The 13,709-nt window shown below is 40.3% G+C and overlaps 1 protein-coding gene across 2 annotated transcripts in view; it reads left to right on the plus strand.

Annotated features, from left to right (window-relative positions):
* The window catches only part of DGKK (diacylglycerol kinase kappa), a 172,358-nt gene that overhangs the window by 134,072 nt on the left and 24,577 nt on the right, over positions 1-13,709 (plus strand). For both annotated transcript variants that reach the window (XM_072746355.1, XM_072746356.1), the window contains exons 16-18: positions 358-462; positions 1,147-1,243; positions 10,273-10,380. In XM_072746355.1, coding sequence (XP_072602456.1) covers positions 358-462; positions 1,147-1,243; positions 10,273-10,380 — 310 coding nt within the window. The remainder of the gene's footprint in view (positions 1-357; positions 463-1,146; positions 1,244-10,272; positions 10,381-13,709) is intronic.

The raw sequence follows: 13,709 nt of genomic DNA on the forward strand, positions 1-13,709 counted from the left end.
TAACAAAGCTAAGACTACAAACAACATTGTGGAGGAGGGATGTAACCAACTGAGGGTCTCCACTGTATACCCACACTGACTGGCATTAACTAAACAAAAGAGATGCTTAAGAAGTGCTCAACAAATATTAACAATACTCCTTCCTTTCTTCCTTCCTCCCTCTCTTCTTTCCTCTCTCCCTCACACCCTTGCCTTCTTCTCTCCCTTCTTACTTTCTCCCTCCCTCCCTTCCTGCCTGCCTTCCACCCTTCCTTCCTACCTTCATTTTTCCCTTCCTCCCTCCCTCTCTTCTTCCCTCTCTACCTTGCTTTCTCCTTCGCTCTTTCTTTCCTTTTCCTTTCCACTTTTTCTCTATAGTTCTGGATGAGCAAAGCCGACAGACAATATCGGTTAAGAACTTTACTTCAACTTTCTTCCTGGAAGATGACTCAGAAGATATTAGCCAGATGAGCCCAAGACACCGTAAGAATCTTTCTTTCCTTCTCTTATTTCTAGGCTTCATCAGTGTCTTCTAGTTCCCAGAGAATAAGGATGTGTTCCCATATATCCTTTTTAGTCATAATCCTGTTCTGCAGTAGATATCCTTCCCTCTTTCCCAAAAAGCTCACAGTATAATATCCCATGCCAAAATTCAGAAGTAATGATCTCATCAGGTACTTTGAAAAACCTGGCCTGATGAAACCCAAGATCAAAGCTGTTTTCAAGGGCACCTGCATGGCTCAGTGGTTGAGCGTCTGCCTTTGGCTTTGGTGGCAAACCTGGGATTTTGGGATTGAGTCCCACCTCAGGCTCCCCAAAGGGAGCCTGCTTCTCCATCTACCTATGTCTCTGCCTCTCTTTCTGTGTCTCTCACGAATAAATAAATAAATAAACCCTAAAAAAAAAGAAACTTCCCTTTTTAAATTAAAAAAAAAAACTAAAGCTATTTTCACTGCTAGCAAGCAGGCAGCCCAATCTTACTATTCTCTCAGAGGAAGGCCCTGTCCATCTAAGATGATCCCTCTTTGGATTGAGAACTTTCATTATACTCAAGAGAAAGTCATTGAGCTTGACCCTGGTCCCACAGAGAAAATAGGGTGAAATGCAAGTGAGAGGAAGGACTTTCTTGTTTGAATCTGACATCAAGGTGATGTCTTTTGTGTCTAGGTTCTCATCCTGGCACTTTGTCTTCTATATCTTCTCTCAAAAGTGAAGACTTAGATAACCTCAACTTGGAGCATTTACATTTTACTCCCGAAACTATGTAAGTATTTAGCCCTACAACCATTTTATGACTTCCTCCGTTCTTTGGTTAAAAGAACAATCTGGGGCAGGGCAAGATGCGGAGAAGTAGGGTCTCCAAGTCACCTGTCCCCACCAACCTACCTAGATAACTTTCAAATCATCCTGAAAACCTACGAATTCGACTTGAGATTTAAAGAGAGAACAGCTGGAATGCTACAGAGAGAAGAGTTTGCACTTCTAACAAGGTAGGAAGGCGGAAAAAAAAATAAAAAAGAATCAAGTTGGGGAGGGGCCCCCGCAAGGAGCTGGTCTAAGGCCAGGCAGTGAAAGCCTCTAGGACAGGAGAGCCCGGCCCTGGAGAAGAAGGAACTTTAAAAATCTGCACCATTTTCTTCCCAGATGGAAAGGCACTTAGCAGGGAACTCGGGCAGAACGGCAGGAGGGGCAATGAAGACTCCAGTCTCCTGGGATCACTAAAAGAGGAAGTGAGCACTTGGGGAGAGCATGCCACAGACTGTGGGCCAAGCTCAGTAAAGAGCTGGAGCACGCACCCCGCAGGGCCTTGGGAGAAGCTCAGGTGGCGGCTCCAGGCAAAGGGGGCTGTGCTGAGCTGCCTTCAAGACCCACGCCCGGAGAGCATGATTCCAGCCGCACAGGCCCCGGAACCCAGGGCACTGGGGGAGATAGCCCATGATCCCCTGCGTCCCCTGGGGACAGGCTGAGGTGCACAGGGCACAGGACAGCGAGGACGCTCCTGCTGCCGGCGCCCCCAAGCTGTGCAGGTCAGCACCCTCCGCCCCCAGAGCATCCAAGCCAGCATGGACTGGGAGACTATGGTAGTTACTGTGGGAGCTGACTCCAGAGCTGGCTGGCTGGCCGCCACCAGTATTGTTGTTCCTCCTGGTGTCACCCTGTACCTGGGATGGAGCCGGGCTGCCAGGGAACAGGAGTCAAAAGCTCCCACTGAGCTGTGCACCTGGAAGGTGGCGGGGAAGCTCCCCCAGGTACAGACACCTGAGAATCAGCACAGCAGGCCCCTCCCCAAGAAGACCAGCTGGAAAGACAAGGAAAGAGCAAATTCTTGACCAAGCAGCACTGGAAACTTCCAGGGGAACTCGAGGGATTTACAGTGTATACAACCAGAGGATACCCTGCCTTGGTTTATTTTTTTCTTTTTTTCTTCATTTTTCCACTACAACGTTTTTAGCCACTCTGCACTGAGCAAAATGACTAGAAAGAAGAACTCACCACAAAAGAAAGAATCAGAAACAGTCCTCTCTGCCATAGAGTTGCAGAATTTGGACTACAATTCCATGTCAGAAAGCCAGTTCAGAAGCACAATTATAAAGCTACTGGTGGCATAAAGGATTCAAGAGACTTCTTGACTGCGGAATTTAGATCTAATTAGGCCGAAATTAAAAATCAATTAAATGAGATGCAATCCAAACTGGAGATCCTAACAATGAGGGTTACTGAGGCAGAAGAACGAGTGAGTGACATAAGACAAGTTGATGTCAAGGAAGGAAGCTGAGGAAAAAAGAGAAAACAAAAGATCATGAGGAAACGTTAAGGGAAATAAATTACAGCCTCAGAAGGAAAAATCTACATTTAATTGGGGTTCTAGAGGGCGCCTAAGGGACAGGGGACCAAAAAGTGTATTTGAACAAATAATAGCTGAGAACTTCCCTAACTTGGGGAGGGAAACAGGCATTCCGATCCAGGAGATAGAAAGATCCCCCCTTAAAATCAATAAAAACCTCTCAACACCTCGACATTTAATCGTGAAACTTGCAAAGTCAAAAGATAAAGAGAAAATCCTTAAAGCAGCAAGAGACAAGAGATCCCTAACTTATATGGAGAGAAATATTACATTGACAGCAGACCTCTCCACAGAGACCTGGCAGGCCGGAAAGGGCTGACAAGATATATTCAGGGTCCTAAATGAGAAGAGCATGCAGCCAAGAATACCATATCCAGCAAGGCTATCATTCAGAATAGAAGGAGAGATAAAGAGCTTCCAAGATAGGCAGAAACTGAAAGAAAATATGACCACCAAACCAGTTCTGCAAGAAATATTAAGGGGGCACCTGTAAAAGAAAGAGAAAGTCCAAAGAAACAATCCACAAAAACAGGGACTGAATAGTTATTATGATGAAACTAAATTCATATCTTTCAATGGTAACTCTGAACATGAATGGGCTTAATGATCCCATCAAAAGATGCAGGGTTTCAGACTGGACAAAAAGCAAGATCCATCTACTTGCTGTCTACAAGAGACTCATTTTGGACCTAAGGACACCTCCAGCCTGAAAAGGAAAGGTTGGAAAACCATTTACCATTCAAATGACCCTCAAAAGAAAGGAGGGGTAGCAATCCTCATCTCAGATAAATTAAAGTTTATCCCAAAGGCTGTAATTCGAGATAAAGAGGGACATTATATCATACTTAAAGGATCCATCCAACAAGAGGGCCTAAAAATCATGAATGTTTATGCCCCTAATGCGGGAACTGCCAAGTATATCAATCAATTCATAACCAAAGTAAAGACATACTTAGATAATAATACACTGATACTGGGAGGCTTCAACGTGGTGCTTTCTGCAAATGAGAGATATTCTAAGCACAACATCTCCAAAGAAACAAGAGCTTTAAATGATACACTGGGCCAGATGGATTTCAGAGATATTTACAAATCTTTACTTCCAAACGCAACTGAATAAACATTCTTCTCAAGTGCACATGGAACTTTCTCCAGAATAGACCACATACTGGGTCACAAATCAGGTCTCTACCAGTACCAAAAGATTGGAATTGTCCCCTGCATATTTTCAGACCATAATGCTTTGAAACTTGAACTCAATCACAAGAAGAAATTTGGAAGAAACTCAAAAATGTGGAGGTTAAAGAGCATCCTGTTAAAAGATGAAAGGGTCAACCAGGAAATTAGAGAACAATTAAAAAGATTCTTGGCAACTAATGAGAATGAAGATACAACTGTTCAAAATCTTTGGGATACAACAAAAGCAGTCCTGAGAGGGAAATACATTGCATTACAAGCGTCCCTCAGAAAATTGGAAAAATTTTCCTCATCCTCACTGGTGTGAGGTGGTATCTCATTGTGGTTTTGATTTGTATTTCCCTGATGGCAAGGGATGCAGAGCATTTTCTCATGTGCATGTTGGCCATGTCTATGTCTTCCTCTGTGAGATTTCTCTTCATGTCTTTTGCCTATATCATGATGGGATTGTTTGTTTCAATTCAACATGTTTGTTTTAATTCAACATGATTGGTGTTGAGTTTAATAAGTTCTTTATAGATCTTGGAAACAAGCCCTTTATCTGATACGTCATTTGCAAATACCTTCTCCCATTCTGTAGGTTGTCTTTTACTTTTGTTGACTGTATCCTTTGCTGTGCAAAAGCTTCTTATCTCGATGAAGTCCCAATAGTTCATTTTTGCTTTTGTTTCTTTCGCCTTTGTGGATGTATCTATACCACCTCACACCAGTGAGAATGGGGAAAATTAACAAGGCAGGAAACCACAAATGTTGGAGAGGATGCGGAGAAAAGGGAACCCTCTTACACTGTTGGTGGGAATGTGAACTGGTGCAGCCACTCTGGAAAACTGTGTGGAGGTTCCTCAAAGAGTTAAAAATAGACCTGCCCTATGACCCAGCAATTGCACTGTTGGGGATTTACCCCAAAGATACAGATGCAATGAAACGCCGGGACACCTGCACCCCAATGTTTCTAGCAGCAATGTCCACAATAGCCAAACTGTGGAAGGAGCCTCGGTGTCCATCGAAAGATGAATGGATAAAGAAGATGTGTTTTATGTATACACTGGAATATTACTCAGCCATTAGAAACGACAATACCCACCATTTGCTTCAACATGGATGGAACTGGAGGGTATTATGCTGAGTGAAGTAAGTCAATTGGAGAAGGACAAACATATGTTCTCATTAATTTGGGGAGTATAAATAATAGTGAAAGGGAATCGAAGGGAAGGGAGAAGAAATGTGTGGGAAATATCAGAAAGGGAGACAGAACATAAAGACTCCTAACTCTGGGAAACAAACTAGAGGTGGTGGAAGGGGAGGAGGGCAGGGAGTGGGGGTGAATGGGTGATGGGCACTGAGGTGGACACTTGACGGGATGAGCACTGGGTGTTATTCTGTATGTTGGTAAATTGAACACCAATAAAAAATAAATTTATTTAAAAAATAAATAAAACCTTTAAGAAAAAAAAAGAAAATTGGAAAAAACTCAAATACACAAGCTAACATGCACCTAAAGGAACTGGAGAAGAACAGCAAATAAAACCTATACCAAGCAGAGGAAGAGAGATAATAAAGATTCGAGCAGAACTCAATGAGATAGAAACCAGAAGAATTGTAGAATAGATCAACAAAACAAGGAGTCGGTTCGTTGGAAGAATTAATAAGATAGATAAATCATTAGCCAGCCTTATTAAAGACAAAAGAGAAAAGACTCAATAAAATCGCAAATGAAAACGGAGAGACCACAATCGATACCAAGGAAATACAAACGATTTTATAAAATTATTATGAGCAGCTATATGCCAATAAATTAAGAAGTAATGGACACATTTCTGGAAAAAGACAAACTGCCAAAACTTCAACAGGAAGATATACAAAAACCTGAACAGGCCACTAACCAGGAAGGAAATTGAAGCAGTCATCAAAACCTCCCAAGACACAAAAGTCCAGGGCCAGATGGCTTCCCAGGGGAATTCTATCAAAAGTTTAAAGAAAAAAAACATAGTTATTTTACTAAAGCTGTTCTGAAGGATAGAAAGGGATGGGATACTTCCTAACCCATTCTATGAAGCCAGCATCACCTTAATTCCAAAACCACACAAAGCCCCCCCCCCCCATAAAGGAGAATTATAGACCAATATCCCTGATGAACATGAATGCAAAAATTCTCAACAAGATACTAGCCAATAGGATCCAACAATACATTAAGAAGATTATTCACCATGACCAAGTGGGATTTATCCCCGGGATGCAAGGCTGGTTCAACACACATAAAGCAATTAACGGGAGAGAGCATATCACCAATAGAAAAAACAAGAACCATATGATCATCTCAATAGATGCAGAGAAAGCATTTGACAAAAGACAGCATCCATTCCTGACCAAAACTCTTCAGAGTGTAGGAATAGAGGGAATATTCCTCAGCATCTTAAAAGCCATCTATGAAAAGCCCACAGCAAATATCATTCTCAATGGGAAAACCCTGAGACCTTTCCCCTAAGATCAGGAACAAGACACGGATGCCCACTCTCACCACTGCTATTCAACGTAGTACTACAAGTCCTAGTCTCAGCAATCAGGCAACAAAAAGAAATAAAAGGCATTCAAATTGCAAAGAAGTCAAACTCTCCCTCTCTGCAGATGACATGATACTCTACATAGAAAACCCAAAAGACTCCACCCCAAGAATGCTAGAACTCATACATCAATTCGGCAGTGTGGCAGGATACAAAATCAATGCCCAGAAGTCAGTGGCATTTCTATACACTAACAATGAGACTGAAGAAAGAGAAACTAAGGAGTCAATCCCATTTACAATTGCACCCAAAAGCATAAGATACCTAGGAATAAACCTAACCAAAGAGGTAAAGGATCTATACCCTAAAAACTACAGAGCACTTCTGAAAGAAATTGAGGAAGACACAAAGAGATGGAAAAATATTCCATGCTCATGGATTGGAAGAATTAATATTGTGAAAATGTCAACATTGCCCAGGGCAATTTGCACATTTAATGCAATCCCTGTCAAAATACCATGGACTTTCTTCAGAGAGTTGGAACAAATCATCTTAAGATCTGTGGAATCAGAAAAAAAAAAAAACAAATAGCCAGGGGATCATGGAAAAGAAACCAGGAACCCCTGGGTGGCCCAGCAGTGAGTGGGCCTGCCTTTGGCCCAGGGCGTGATCCTGGAGTGCCAGGTTCGAGTCCCACATCAGGCTCACTTCATGAAGCCTGCTTCTCTCTCTGCCTATGTCTCTGCCCCCTCTCTGTCTCTGTCTTTCATGAATAAATAAATAAAATTAAAAAGAAAAAGAAAGCCAGAGCCGAGGGCATCACAATGCCAGATTTCAGGTTGTACTACAGAGCTGTGATCATCAAGAGACTGTGGTACTGGCACAGAAACAGACACATAGATCAATGGAACAAAGTAGAGAATCTAGAAATGGGCCCTCAACTCTGTGGTCAACTAATATTCCACAAAGCAGGGAAGAATATCCACTGGAAAAAAGGACAGTCTCTTCAATAAATGTTACTGGGAATATCGGACAGCCACATGCAGAAGAATGAAACTTGTCCATTCTCTTACACCATACACAAAGATAAACTCAAAATGGATGAAAGATCTAAGTGAGAGACAAGAATCCATCAAAATCCTAGAGGAGAACACAGGCAACACCCTTTTTGAACTTGGCCACAGTAACTTCTTACAAGATACATCTATGAAGGCGAGGGAAACAAAAGCAGAAATGAACTATTGGAACTTAATCAAGATAAAAAGTTTCTGCACAGCAACAGAAACAGTCAACAAAACTAAATGACAACCTACAGAATGGGAAAGATATTTGCAAATGACCTATCAGATAAAGGGCTAGTATCCAAGATCTATATAGAACTTAGTAAACTCAACATCAAAGAAACGAACAATCCAATCATGAAATGGGAAAAGACATGAACAGTAATTTCACAGAGGAAGACATAGTTATGGCCAACAAGCACATGAGAAAATGCTTTGCATCACTGGCCATCAGGGAAATCCAAATCAAAACCACAATGAGATACCACCTCACACCAGTGAGAATGGTGAACATCAACAAGACAGGAAACAACAAATGTTGGAGAGGATGTGGAGACAGGGGAATCCTCTTGCACTGTTGGTGGGAATGTGAACCGGTACAGCCACTCTGGAAAACTGTATGGAGGTTCCTCAAAGAGTTAAAACTAGATCTGCACTGCTGGGGATTTACCCCCAAAGATACAGATGCAGTGAAACGCCAGAACACTTGCACCCCAATGTTTCTAGGGGCAATGTCCACAATAGCCAAACTGTGGAAGGAGCCTCGGTGTCCATCGACAGATGAATGGATAAAGAAGCTGTGGTGTATGTATACAATGGAATATTACTCAGCCATTAGAAATGACAAATACCCCCCATTTGCTTCGACGTGGATGGAACTGGGGGGTACTATGCTGAGTGAAGTAAGTCAATCGGAGAAGGACAAACATTATATGGTCTCATTCATTTGGGGAATATAAAAAAATAGTGAAAGGGAATAAAAGCGAAAGGAGAAAAAATGAGTGAGAAATACCACTGAGGGTGACAGAATATGAGAGACACCTAGCTCTGGGAAATGAATAAGGGGTAGTGGAAGGGGAGTTAGGCGGGGGGTTGGGGTGACTGGGTGACGGGCACTGAGGGGGGCACTTGATGGGATGACCACTGGGTGTTATGCTATATGTTGGCAAATCGAACTCCAATAAAAAATATACAAACTCCCCCCCCCAAAAAAACACACAAAAAATAGAACAATCTAAAGATATCCAGAGTCAAATCCTGACTCTACCACTAGTTGTGTGTCCTTACAAAATTAATTCAGCTAATCTGAACCTTAGTTTTCTCATTATAAGGTGAAGATAAGTGTAGAATTAGCCACATGTTTCTTGCGTTTATTCAGTTTATATATGCATAGTACTTGCATTACACAGTGCTCAGCACCCATAGTTAAGTGCTATATATATTAACAGTAATTATCGTTATTCTTATTATAAATACTTAATAAATGTTAGCTTTGTTATTTCAAAGGATCTGTTTTTCCACTGTTGCCTTTAACAGTGAATAATTGGAAGCACTAAAAAATAAATGAGCATTTAGGGCTGGATAGAAAATCTAAAGGCATCTCTTTCATTAGCGCTGCTTCCTTAAAATATTGTCAGTAGCCAGATTCCATCACATTCACTCCTTTTGAGTTCCATTAAGAAGATAAGTTGGGACATCAGCTAGAGAAATCCCAATCTCTAGACTGCGGTTGAGGGAGGAGAATCTCATGTGACAGATATGAGGTCAGTTTAGTAATGAATACAAAAATTATCTATGATTGAGTAAATTCATCTTCAGTTTCTCAAAAGAAGGACAGTTGGCAATTATTTGAGCTAACTGCAGCTTCCCATTTATCTCTAACCCCACTCCCCTCTACTTCACCATTGTCTTACACTCATGTCTGAAGTCTCATGGACGTAAATTATGAGTTTTGATCAGTAGTGCACTGCCAAATGTTTAACAACTGGGGGAGGGGATGTCCTGGTTTATTCCAAGTACAATCCCTCCCACCATGACCTGTTTCAAACTACGATATAATTCCACTGAATGCAGATTTGGGACATAATAGACATAATCAGCTTATATGAGCTGGTACTAACTGGCTTCAGCACACTACTGGTTTTGATGTTGACACCCAAGATAGATGCAGAAGAATTTTTTAAAAACCTCCTCGCTTTTTGGTTGTGTATATATCTACTTTGTTTTATCAGTCTTTCCCCTCAAATGTGTGGTCACTTTGCCCTTTGATGTGAAAGTACTACAAAGGAATTCAGACATCTCTGGAAACAGTAGTGTAGAATTTCATCATACATTTTTATATGAGAAACTTAAAAGTTCTTTATGGGAATAAGTCAATTACTATTACACTTTATTCTGTTTGAAGAAAATATTGACCACTCATATCTAAGGGCTTCCAAAGATGATTTCTTTATTAGGAGTTCCAACTCCACTAAATCCTCCCAACTGGCTGAGTGCCCTCTCTCAAAGCTAACAAGCTAGTTGTTAACACAATAGGACATCTATATGTGCCTGTTAAGAACATAAAGTTTTGTGCCCAATGTAGGGGAGGTCCTCCCCAGTTGTTTTCAATCATGCAGATAAAGTCTCCAGCCTAATGATAATGGCACTTCTTTCCTGCACCAATGTCTGTTCCTTTGGCTAATTTCAGACGCTTCAAAGAAAGGTGTGTCATGAACAACTATTTTGGAATTGGATTGGATGCTAAAATTTCTCTGGAATTCAACACCAGAAGAGATGAACACCCAGGACAATACAAGTAAGGAGAAGAAACTTTCTACCTTTGTTCTATTAGAGTTCCTTACACCAGATGGGGTAAAATCAATGGATCCAGGGGATCAGGTTAGGAACACCAAGAACCAGTAGAGCAACATTTGATAATTTATAGCCTTGCCAAGCAAAAACAGACTTAAGCCACTACTAGGACTTGGTCAAGCTCTCATAGACAGAACAAAGGTAGAAAATCTGCTCAATCAAGTCAGTGTAATCTATTTTCAACAACAGTATCACTATGAGCTGTGTTACACAGCAATCATAGGTCTATATACTATGTAGGCAGCTCCAAGGTCAGGATGCCAGTGCAGAGTCATCACAGATCAGGTCAACATTTGTAGCAACACATCTCACTAAGCTAATGTTGGGACCAATGTTTTTTACTTCTAAAGAACCTCTTTCTTTTTCTTGCTTGTCTGAAAGTTAGGGTATGTAGGAATATATGTGTATATTGTAATTGTGTGTTTGCATGTAGAGAGGGGAGTTTCTTCTCCCCTCTTATATTACTTTTGTACTACAGACATAACCTAGGGCATCCTGAGTTCTTGTAAATTGAATCTACAAGTTAAAAAAAAAAAAAAAGCAGTAGCCCCACCACCACTCCTGCCACTTGCTGCCAGAACCTCTTCCTCAGAGCAGACCTGGGCTGAGAAACAAGTCTTTATCAGAGATGTGTTTTACAAATATTACTTTCCAGCTGCTAGTCTTTTTTACAACTCATTTTATAGTGAACATTTTAAAATAGATATACATAGATGTACATAGAAAAAGGTTCATAATTATAAAACAATGTTACCAGTGATTATTTCATAAGGATTCAATTGTGGTGAGTTTGCTTTCTACTTTATATATTTCTTTTTTTAATTATTGAAGTATAATTGACATACAATGTTATATTAGTTTCAGGTGTACAGCATACTGATTCAACAATTCTATACATTTCTCAATGCTCACCAGGATAAGTATAGTTACCATCTGTCACCATACAATGTTATTAAAATATTATTGACTCCATTCCCTATGCTGTATATTTCATCTCTGTGACTTATTTATATTATAACTGGAAGTTTGTACCTCTTAATCCCCTTTATCTATTTTGCTCATCTCCCCGCCCACATCCCCTCTGGCAACCACCAGTTTGTGCTCTGTATTTATGAATATTTTTCTATTTCTTTGTTTTGTTTTTAGACTCTACATATAAGTGAAATTATACAGGATTTGTCTTTCTCTGTCAAACTTATCTTACTTAGTATAATACTCTCTGGGTACATCCATACTGCTACAAATGACAAGATTTCATTCCGTTGCTTGTCTTTTTTTTGTTGTTGTTTTTTAATTTTATTTAATAGTGTCTTTTTAAATACAAGTGTTTTGAATTTTGATGAGTTCCAATTGATGAAGTGTTTTGTTTTATGAACCATGCTTTTGATGCCATATCTAAAAGGTTTTGCCTAACTTAAGGTCTTAAAATTTTTCTCCTAAGTTTTCTTCTAAAATTTGTGTTGTTTTTGCTCTTAGATTGAAGTCTATGATCTGCTTTGAGTTAGGTTTTGTGTATGGTGTGAGGTAAGGGTCTAAGTTCATTTTTTGCAAATGAAGATCTAAGCACAGCACCATTTTTGAAGGTATCCTTTCTCCCAAAGAATTGTGTTGGTACCTTTGTCAAAAATCAATTGATGAAAAATGTAAGAGTTTTTTCTAGACTTACTTCTGTTCCATTATTCTATATGTCTATCCTCACACTGTCTCAATAACTATAGCTTTATAGTAAGTTTTGAAATTGGAAGATGAAAGTCCTGCAACTTTGTTCTTTTTCAGAATTGTTTTGGTTGTTCTAGGTATTTTGAATTTCCATAGAACTTCTTACCTTTAAAAACTCATGCCTTGTAGTGACTTATTGTAACTCCACTTGAAAGCTCGTAGTATTCATCTTATTTTTATTTTCCATTCCCTTCCCCTATGTTCATCTGTTTTGTTTTTTTCTTAATAATAAATTTATTTTTTATTGGTGTCCAATTTGCCAACATACAGAATAACACCCAGTGCTCATCCCATCAAGTGCCCCCCTCAGTGCCCGTCACCCATTCACCTCCACCCCCCGCCCTCCTCCCCTTCCACCACCCCTAGTTCGTTTCCCAGAGTTAGGAGTCTTCATGTTCTGTCTCCCTTTCTGATATTTCCTACCCATATCTTCTCCCTTCCCTTCTATTCCCTTTCACCATTACCTAAATTCCCCAAATGAATGAGACCATATAATATTTGTCCTTCTCCGATTGACTTATTTCACTCACAATAATAACCCCCAGTTCCATCCATGTTGAAGCAAATGGTGGGTATTTGTCATTTCTAATGGCTGAGTAATATTCCATTGTATACATAGACCACATCTTCTTTTTTTTAATAATAAATTTATTTTTTATTGGTGTTCAATTTGCCAACATACAGAATAACACCCAGTGCTCATCCCATCAAGTGCCCCCCTCAGTGCCCGTCACCCATTCACCCCCACCCTCCGCCCTCCTCCCCTTCCACCACCCCTTGTTCGTTTCCTAGGGTTAGGAGTCTTTATTTTCTGTCTCCCTTTCTAATATTTCCTACCCATTTCTCCTCCCTTCCTTTCTATTCCTTTTCAGTATTATTTATATTCCCCAAATGAATGAGAACATATAATGTTTGTCCTTCTCTGATTGACTCATTTCACTCAGCATAATACCCTCCAGTTCCATCCACGTTGAAGCAAATGGTGGGTATTTGTCATTTCTAATGGCTGAGTAATATTCCATTGTATACATACATCACATCTTCTTTATCCATTCATCTTTCGATGGACACCAAGGCTCCTTCCACAGTTTGGCTATTGTGGACATTGCTGCTAGAAACATCGGGGTGCAGGTGTCCCGGCATTTCATTGCATCTGTATCTTTGGAGTCAAAGGACTTACAGTATACAGAATCAGAGGATACTCCCCCTTGTTCATCTGTTTTGTTTCTTAAATTCCACATATGAGTGAAATTATATGGTATTTGTCTTTCTTTGACTGAGTTATTTTGCTCAGCATAATACACTCTAGTTCCATCCACATTGACACAAATGGCAAGATTTCATTCTTTTTGATGGCTGAGTAATATTCCTGTGTGTGAGTGTGTATCACATTTTTTTAATCCATTCTTCTGTTGATGGAGGCAAACCATAACAGACTCTTAACTCTAGGAAACGGTTGCTGGAGGGGAGGTGGATAGGGGAGTGGGATAACTGGGCGGTGGGCATTAAGGAAGGCACTTGATGTAATGAGCATTAGGTGTTGTATACAACTGA

Source organism: Vulpes vulpes, unplaced genomic scaffold (genome assembly GCF_048418805.1).
Source record: "Vulpes vulpes isolate BD-2025 unplaced genomic scaffold, VulVul3 u000000667, whole genome shotgun sequence".
Classification (NCBI taxonomy): Eukaryota; Metazoa; Chordata; class Mammalia; order Carnivora; family Canidae; genus Vulpes; species Vulpes vulpes.